At 40.2% G+C, this 9,362-nt stretch overlaps 1 protein-coding gene across 1 annotated transcript in view; it reads right to left on the minus strand.

The window, feature by feature from the left end:
- LOC121813658 overlaps positions 1-8,481 on the minus strand; it is a gene marked incomplete at its 3' end in the record, with an annotated part of 10,297 nt that extends 1,816 nt beyond the window's left edge. Inside the window, 2 exon segments of the mRNA XM_042217545.1 lie at positions 6,229-6,408; positions 8,217-8,481. Coding sequence (XP_042073479.1) covers positions 6,229-6,408; positions 8,217-8,388 — 352 coding nt within the window.
- Positions 8,482-9,362: the final 881 nt, after the last annotated feature.

Here is a 9,362-nt window from a genome sequence, read left to right on the forward strand (position 1 = left end):
TAAATATTTTTGGCCATATCGCCCTGCTCTAGTCGGATATTCTTCTTCAGGATGTTTTTGTAGACAGCAGAATTCATGATTCAATTTACCACAACAAGCCTTGCAGGTGTGAGGCAGCAAAAGCAAAAGCCCCAGACCACCAACACTGCCCTCGCCATATTTTACTGTGAAAATGATGTTCCTGTTCAGAATTGTTGTTACTTTTACACCAAATGTAAAGAGACACATGCCTCCAAAAAGTTTCCGTTTTGCCTCGTCAGTCCACGGAATATTTTCCCAATGTCTTGGAGATGATGGAGACTTTCCTTTGGCAAAACTGAGACAAGATTTTATGTTACTACATAGCAGTGGTTTTCACCTCGTAACTCTGCCATGGATGCCATTTTTGCCCAGTCTCTTATAGTGGAGTCATGAACTTTAACCTTAATTGAGGCAAGTGAGGCCTGGAGTTCTTTGGATGTTGTTCTAGAGTATTTTGTGACCTCCTGGATGTGACCTCGGGAGTAATTTTGGTCATTCGGTCACTCCTGGGAAGGTTCACCATTGTTCCAAGTTTTCTCCATTTGTGCATCATTTGGCTCTCACTGTGTTTCAGTGGAGTCCCAAAGCCTTAGATGTGGCTTTGTAACCCTTTCAAGACTGATAGATGTCAATGACTTTGTTTCTCATGTTTTTCTTTACATTGCGGAATGATGTGTTGGTTTTTGGGATCTCTTAGCCGGCTTCACTTTGTCAGAAAGGTTCTATTAAAGTGATTTCCTGACTCAGCCTGCAAAAAGGTGTGATTAATCAGTTAATTCGTTATTTAACAAGGGGGCAATTCCTTTTTCACACAGCACCAGGCAGGCTTGGATAACTTTTCTCCCTTGATAAATAAACTCATCGTTTACGAACTGCATTTTGCATTTACTCAGGTTATCTTTGTCTAATATTTAAATATGTTTGATGATCTGAAACATTTAAGTGCGACAAAATGTGCGACGAAAAGTCAATAATCTTTTGACTTTAGACTTGAAAAAATTTTCTACGACTTGCAACTTTGTTAAGTCTAATTGTTGAATGTTGTAATCGTAGTTCTTAAATTTGTAAAGTCTTAGTTCAAACTATAGGATCAAGACATTCCTTTGTCCCCCCTCCCCAGCCTCTCGAGGTTCTGGGAGGAGGCTGTAGTGTTTTATCACAGACACATCCCTTGTAAAGACTCTGTTTGATGTTGCTTCCTGCTTTTATGATCCTTTTGGTGAGCAGGAGGTCACACAAACGCACTCGCATCACTCACACACTCACACACAGTGCCTTGTCTTTGTAACCAAGTGGGGTTTTACATCAATACTAGAGACGGCATGATGCCACTTTTTTATGTCCGATGCCAATATCATAAATTTGGATATCTAACAATACCGATAGTTTATTTCATAATCAAACTGTTTGTTTTTTTTATACCTTGCTACATGTTGTATAAGTTATACTCAAGTTTAAAAAATAAACACTAAAGCTAATCTGTTATACATATATGCAAAAATACCCTGCACCCAAAATATTTCATAGTTCAGCAATACTAATCAAGCTAATAAACTTAAAGGGAACCCCGACTATTGTGACAAGTTACTCTAAATATGTTACAAATTATCTCCAATAATTAAAAACATACTTGAGAATAACTACAATTTTTTTGTTATTCATTAAATCTTTGTTGTTTAAAACTATTTTGGAGCCGTGGGAGTGGCCATGTTTTTTTAGCACACAATGCATTCTGGGATGATGACGTGTATTGGTTGTCGGCGGTGTAGGTGCTTTCGTTCAGCTAACCTGTTTTGTTAAGTGTAGCACCGGTATTAATTAACTTGCCTATTAGTGACCTTGTTACGGCTTGGTAGACCAGCACTTCCGGTCTTTAAGTCTGACGTTATTAGCCATGTCTGAGTGGAAACTCCGCTGCAAAAATCAAATGATCACTGCAGCATTACTGAGAGTTGGAAAAACTGTCTAAATTTGTTCATCTGTAATAAAATGATCAGTGTGACTGCTCTGCCAGGTTTAACAATTAAGTTTAACATCCAGGCATCCATGAAAACAGAATTTATGACATTTAACTGAGTTAGAAGGTAGCAGGGAGCTAGCTCACAAGCTTCCATCTAAATATAATATACCATGTTCTGACTGAGAGATTTATGAAACAAATTAAAACGTACAGTTCTGCTATCACTTCCAACATAAATGATGACAGGAAAGTAAACAGCAGCGACATTTGTAGGGTTACTGAAGTTTGGCTAGCTGGTATATAATGATGTGATACGTGATCGCTAGCGCGACAAGCTATGTTAGCATAACATGGTAAATGGCCTGTATTTGTATAGCGCTTTACTAGTCCCTACGGACCCCAAAGGGCTTTACACATCCAGTCATCGACCCATCCACACACATTCACATACTGGTGATGGCAAGCTACATTGTAGCCACAGCCACCCTGGGGTGCACTGGAGGGTGAACACTAACAAATGGACTTTTTTTCCCATTCGATAAAAATTTATTTGAGGGTTCCCAATGGTTATAGGGACAAGTGCAATTGCATGACAGGATGCTATAAACAGACCAAACGTCAGTCAGGAGAACAGAAGAGATAATCCATCCACAATATGAGGTTAGTCATCAATATACTGCTGCATGGGCTTGGCTGCATCGTAAGCGTTTAAAAACACTTTAAAATGATTAGCGGTGATAAAAACCGAGAAGCCGACAGTGATCACTGACTGTTTTTAGGGGCTTGTTGAGATTAAACAGAACAAGATACAAGGCATTAAAACATGCTAAAAACACAACAGTCTTATTAAATGCAGAATACTTTGGGCCCGGAAGCACGATTCATCACGTTATTACTTAAAGACCGAATACACGGAGGCTAACAAGGGCTGCCCAAAGAACATCTGGATTAACATACGGCTTCAAAAAGTTTAGGTGCTTTACAACAAATGCTCAGTCGCCGTTGCCATTGAAAAGCAGTAGCCGCATACACACCAGTAGTTTTCCCTCACTCTCTCGTCCTCGTGTGATGGATTGTTTTCATCTTCATCAAAACTAAGTGCTGGTTAACTATTTTCTTCCTCTCTCTCGGTTGCTCTGGTCCAAACTGGAAAGGTTGAACAGAAGCCATTTCCAATGCGCCGCTAACTGTGAACTCGATGTGGTGCAACCGTATGACGTCACTACCCAGAGTGCATTGAGAAAAAAAATAACAATGGTAGAGCTGGGCGATAGAACGATAACGATATGTATCGCGATATAACTTTTTCTCGATAGAAAAATTACACTATTGCGATAGACCATGCCGCTCTTGTCCTCTTAAAAAAAAAAAAAAAAGATCAGCCAATCCAAATTAAGTAGCGCAGAGCCGAACCAATCACAGCCGCAGCGTCACGTCACGTGACTTGTTACGTACAGCACAAGTGCCAAGCCGCACATGTGTATTTGTTTGGGAAGCAGCCAGCCACCGTACCGCCCGGGTAATGGAGGAAATGAGTGTGCCGACTAGAAAAATCAACCGAGCGTGACCGAAGGTTACCGAAGAGAAAACAGATGATGGTTCCAATGCCGGAGAGATTGTCGAACGGAAGAGCCATAGAAGTTCCGTAGTGTGAAGGTATTTCGGCTATTTCAAGTCTGACAAAAAACAGAGTAGCGTGCACTGTAAATTGTGCCGAAAGCAAGTCTGGAAATACAATAAACTGGTGCATGCGCTACGTCCACACGTACCCGGGTATTTTTGAAAACGCAGATTTTTACTCCGGCCCAGGGTGGATATTTTTGAAAACTCCGTTTTTGCATGCGTGTCACACTGTGCGCCACGTTATTGTTTCGGTGAAATGAATTTCTACAATACTGTTACTGTTAATTCTACTCTCTGCAGTGTTTAAATGCTTACATATACACACAGTTACTGTCTCTCCACACATACGACTCGGTTCTGCTTCTATGCCCCAGCTTTGTTTACTTTTTCCCACCGAGGCTTCTAGACTTCTGATTGGCCAACATTTCTGCACGGTTAGGAATCTAGCGCCACCTGCTGCTTTGGCATGTTCATAGCAGCGTTTTCCTTCATTTCTGCCTTTATGTGTGGACGGGATTATTTTTTTAAAACGAAAACGGAAAATCTCCGTTTTCAAAAATACCCGTGTACGTGTGGACGTAGCCTCAGTCTCTGACTGGAAGCGCTAATTCGTCATTCGGCTTTTGTCAGACTAAAGTAACTGTTAAAACTGTTTGAAAAGCTAAGCTATACAACAAGGAGAGATTGAGAATTTCCTTTTAGTTCTCAGTTTATTTGATATTGACAAAAGTTAGTCAGTTTTGTCTGTTCTTCTGTAAAACAAACTAAGATTTATTTTTAGAATTAATATTTTGTTTCTAAGTGGAATTGACAATTTAGTCTGTTTTGTTTGTTCTATTTTGAAACTTAAACGCTTTAGCGGCTGCCTTTTGTGTAGTTTGCAATATTTGCCTTTATTTATCTGAAAAAGTCTCATGTTCCTTAAGTACATCTACCCTGTTGAACTTATTATGGGAAATAAATATTTAAATAAAAACAAGCTGCTGATTATTTCACATTTTACTTGTGAGCAACGGCACATTTAAATCTTACAAATATAGTTATTTGGCTTATATCGTGATAGATATCGTTATCGCCTGAAATGAAAAAAACATATCGTGATATGAAAAAATCTTATATCGCCCAGCTCTATCTATTGGTAAATCGGTTTGATATAAAACGTGCTTAAAAAGAAATCATATGTGGTATTAAAAAACGGCAAATGTGTTATTGAAAGCACAGTACATATTTTAGTGCAATCACGTCTTAAAAGATCTCTAAAACCCTTTTAAACCTACACCATCCTTTCTATTCTGGTATTTTAAAGAGTACTTAGCGGAAATATTAAACAACCTAAGTAATGTCTGTGAAGGTTCTCAGTCATCCAGGTCATCGTAGTCAAAGGAGCTTGCAAAGAAAAGCGTCTGGACTTCTTTAAGTTGCTTGAAGACGTTTCACCTCTCATCCGAGAAGCTTCTTCAGTTCTAAGGTCAAATGGTGGAGAGTCCCAGATTTAAACCCAGTGGGAGTATCCCCCCACAGAGGGACAAAAGGACCCCCTGATGATCCTCTAATCGCCTGAGCCAAGGTGTGAAAATGGGTGTGGGTACCAATCAGCCAGAGTTTCGGGTGAGGTCAGATGGCCCAGGATGTGAGTGGGCGTTAAGGCGTCTGGGAAGGGATCTCAAAACTGGATTATAGATGGCAGAGAGTTGGTGTCGTAAACCCCGCCTCTGTTCAAAGATGGTCGCTCACAGTGGACATAGATGCTTTCTTTCACTCCTCTTTCAAACCATCTGTCCTCTCTGTCCAAAATGTGAACATTGGCATCCTCGAAAGAGTGTCCTTTATCCTTAAGATGCAGATGGACTGCTGAGTCTTGTCCTGTGGAGGTGGCTCTTCTATGTAAACCCTAAGTAAAAGGGCTGCCAACTATGATCATCATTCATTGTGCACAAATGACTAGCAGAGTTTTGGCCGGTTTGGTCTTTTGCAAATGCAGAATAATTAACTGAAATAACTTAAAGTGCACATTTCTGTTCATTGTTCAGTTTATATATTTTTGTTTTTCAATCTTTACAACTTGCACATTGACACATAAAAAATGTACTGCAATGAATCTTTGTTTTGTACTTCACGAATGTCTACACTGTTTGTCTGCTTTTGAAAATTTTCATTGACTGTTTATTCTGTGAATTTATAGTTTAAAGAAGGACTGTTATTGCAGCCAAGTTTAATTGAGCTGTATAATGGAGGTGATATTTTATCATTACTCTGTGTATACTTTATAACTTCAGTTACACTTGTTTCATCGTGATAAATACAGATTTTTAAAAGAACATATGGTCTGTTATTTACATTTAACATATATTTGCAACACTGTTTAAAAAAGACTAAATGGGTCTTGAAATTCAAAGTTTCAGAGTTGAGGATAAAGATTTGAGACTTGCAAAATAATGACTTGTTCCCATCTCTGTTCCAAAGAAATATCATATCCTTCAATGATTTTGAAGGACAATGAACATCTCAATCAACTCTGTTACTGAAGCATCTTAATTGGTTTTAACAGAAACGTGATGCATTCTTGCTGCTTATTAAAGTTCTGACCTGTATTTCTTCCTGTGAATCATCCCAGTTTTACAAACCTATTCTGTGCAGCTTTATATCGGGTTTCCAGGTGGTCGCCAGCAGTTTGAGCCACTCATCATCAGTTCTGACACCGTCCGCCTCCAGCTTCACTCCCAGCTGCTCTCCATCCGGACTGCTGCAGGGTTCCTCCTCCTGTCTCTCTTTCATCTGTGGAGGCTCTGGATCCTCCTGGAATTCTGAAGAGAGAAACAGAGGTGAAATTCTGAAACCACCAAGGTTAGTTTACCACCAAGCCTCAGTTAGTTTGTTTTTTTGATGCATGCAGGCAGCAAGCCGAGGAGATACCACGACACCCTCCCTATCTTGTTGTGACGCCTGATAAGCGGTAAATGGGCTGATTTTTATATAGCGCTACTCTCCAGGATCACTCAAAGAGCTGTATAAAATGTGCAACATTTAAAGATTTTTGCCTTCTAGCTAACATTCACACACATTCATACTCTGATGGATGCATCGAAGATCAACTTGGTGTTAGTATCTTGCCCAAGAATATTTGGCAGACTGGGGGAGGCAAAAACCAACCTTCAGATCAGTAGATTTAAGTCACAGATCATCAAATTCAAATAATAATAAATAAATGCTGAACTATGAGGCTATTTTTTGCATACAGAATAGCTTTAGTGTTTTGGTTTTTAAAACTTGACTATGAACTTATAGAAAATGCAGCAAGATATTTATAAAAAAGCTTTGAGTATAAAATACACTATATCAGATTCATATCAGTATCTGACATAAAAACGTGGTATCGTGCCATCTCTACTAAACAGTTTCCAACCACAGGAAATTTTAGTGTCTTCTTTTTTTTATGTTTGAGATGCAATTTTTATATACACTGTAGGAAAATATATTATAATGCAAATTTGCACAAATTTTGCATCAAAATAAACTATTTCCAACAATGTAATTTAAATTCTAATCATCCCAGAAACTATACAGAAAGACATAAACTCAAACATGAACTTTAAGAACATCAGCAGATCTTTGTAAATGCCCTATAGGAAAAAAATACATTTTCTGTGAAAGTCTAAGGAGCTCGGAAAGAAAAGCGTCTGGACTTCTTTAGGTTGCTTCAAGACATTTCACCTCTCATCTGACAAGCTTCTTCAGTTCTAGTGTTAAATGGTGGAGAGTCCCAGATTTCTTCCATGAGGAAAAGGACCCCCTGATGATCCTCTAATCGCCTGAGCCAAGGTGTGAAACTGGGTGTGGGTCCCAATCAGCCAGAGTTTCGGGTGAGCTCATTGTGAAACCTGGCCCCACCTTATCATGCGAATTCCTGAGGTCAGATGGCCCAGGATGTGAGTGGGCGTTAAGGCGTCTGGGAAGGGATCTCAAAACTGGATTATAGATGGCAGACAGTTGGTGTCGTAAACCCCCGCCTCTGTTCAAAGATGGTCGCTCACAGTGGACATAGATGGCTTCTTTCACTCCTCTTTCAAACCATCTGTCCTCTCTGTCCAAAATGTGAACATTGGCATCCTCGAAAGAGTGACCTTTATCCTTTAGATGCAGATGGACTGCTGAGTCTTGTCCTGTGGAGGTGGCTCTTCTTCTGGGACTAGACTCTATGTTTTGCTTTTTATACTATACTTACTATGTTTACCAAAATATGAGGAAATCAGGGGCAGCTCAAGACTTAAAAACCTGAACTACACGCTGGCCTTAAACTCGCTGCTTTATCAGCATCAAGGCGTTTATTTCTTTTCAGGGTTTTACTCCTGCTAAACAATAATCTCACAGATGAACTCAAACTGCACTGATTGTTTCAGTACGACTGTGAAACACAGCCAAACACACCTGACTGCAGACTTTAGCTGATGCCCAGTGTCTGACACTTTGTACAAATTAGACTCCGAAATTAAATTAATCACCAAGGTAACAGCTTTCTGCTCCCAGCTAACATCAGAGAAATCCCGGAGACGCTGACGAGCTTTCATGTCTTCATCAACAGAGAGGAACCTGAGCTCAGCACACGTGTCCGTACCTGAGCCGTGTGAGTGTGTGTCGGGTCTCCGGCTGATATCCAGCAGTCTGCGCTGACGCTGGATCTCCTCCTCATACTGGACGATGGTTTTCTGAACCTCGCAGAAGATTTGTTGGCAAACAGCAGCCAGCCTCTCCTGTATGAACTCTCTCAGAGACTCAGCTGAACACATGGCTGCTTCAGCCGCTGCGGGTCGATAGAAGCGACAGCGACGCTGTTTTATTGGTGTTTGATCGACAGGAACAGGAGCGATACTTACTTTGCTGAGCTCGCTGCTTATCAAGGACGGCAGCCATGTCTGCGCAACGCAACTCCTCCCTGCTCTGCTGTGGTTTGCCGTGCGCGGTCACGTGACTCCCTGCAAACCGCCCCAGATCTTACGGAGTCCTGAGAGGGACAAAAGAGAAAAACGGATTCTCAAACTGATACACACACGCTACCGTGACAATGACCCGCTGTCACATTTTATAATTCTCCTCTAATGCCTGTGTTATTTGTGATGATACTGAAACCATCGTCTTAAAAAAGGTGATTGTCACAAGAAGTTTATAACATTGTGGAAAATGTTGTTATTGCGATATTGTTGTGTACAGCTGGGTATTAAAAGTTTAACCAGACTTCAATAATAGTACTGTAAGTGCTAAAAACCTGTATGTTGGGCATTTTTGTGACATTGACTTTCAGGGGTTTTAATAGTGAGCTTCATAGGAAACTGCTCCCTGAGGCTACACCTGCATACTCCTGCCGGCTGTCCCTTACAGTATAAAATAAATTAATCTCACTTTGTTATTTAAACAAACCCACTTGTACCTGCAATGAATTAACCTGTGTTTGAAAAAGGAGGTAAAGACTTTCTTCTAAAAATAAAGTAGAAGGTCTAACACGCTCAATCAGAGAACTACATTTCAATATGTTCTTATTGTTGACACCATCAGACTCTTCTTAGCTGTAAAAACGTCTTTACATGAAATCTAATACAGTATGGATGGTCAAATATGAGGCTGCTGTGATGGGGCACAGTTTGCAACACAGCAGCCCGGCCTCATCACAGCAGAAATCCAGATGCCTTATAGGCACCGCTTTATTATGACAGGATAGAAACTGCTAACAAACCATCTGTAATTCTGAACAAATGAAAATGCTGTG

The sequence above is a fragment of the Haplochromis burtoni genome, unplaced genomic scaffold (genome assembly GCF_018398535.1).
Source record: "Haplochromis burtoni strain Fernald_Lab_line unplaced genomic scaffold, NCSU_Asbu1 Contig_2179, whole genome shotgun sequence".
Classification (NCBI taxonomy): domain Eukaryota; kingdom Metazoa; phylum Chordata; class Actinopteri; order Cichliformes; family Cichlidae; genus Haplochromis; species Haplochromis burtoni.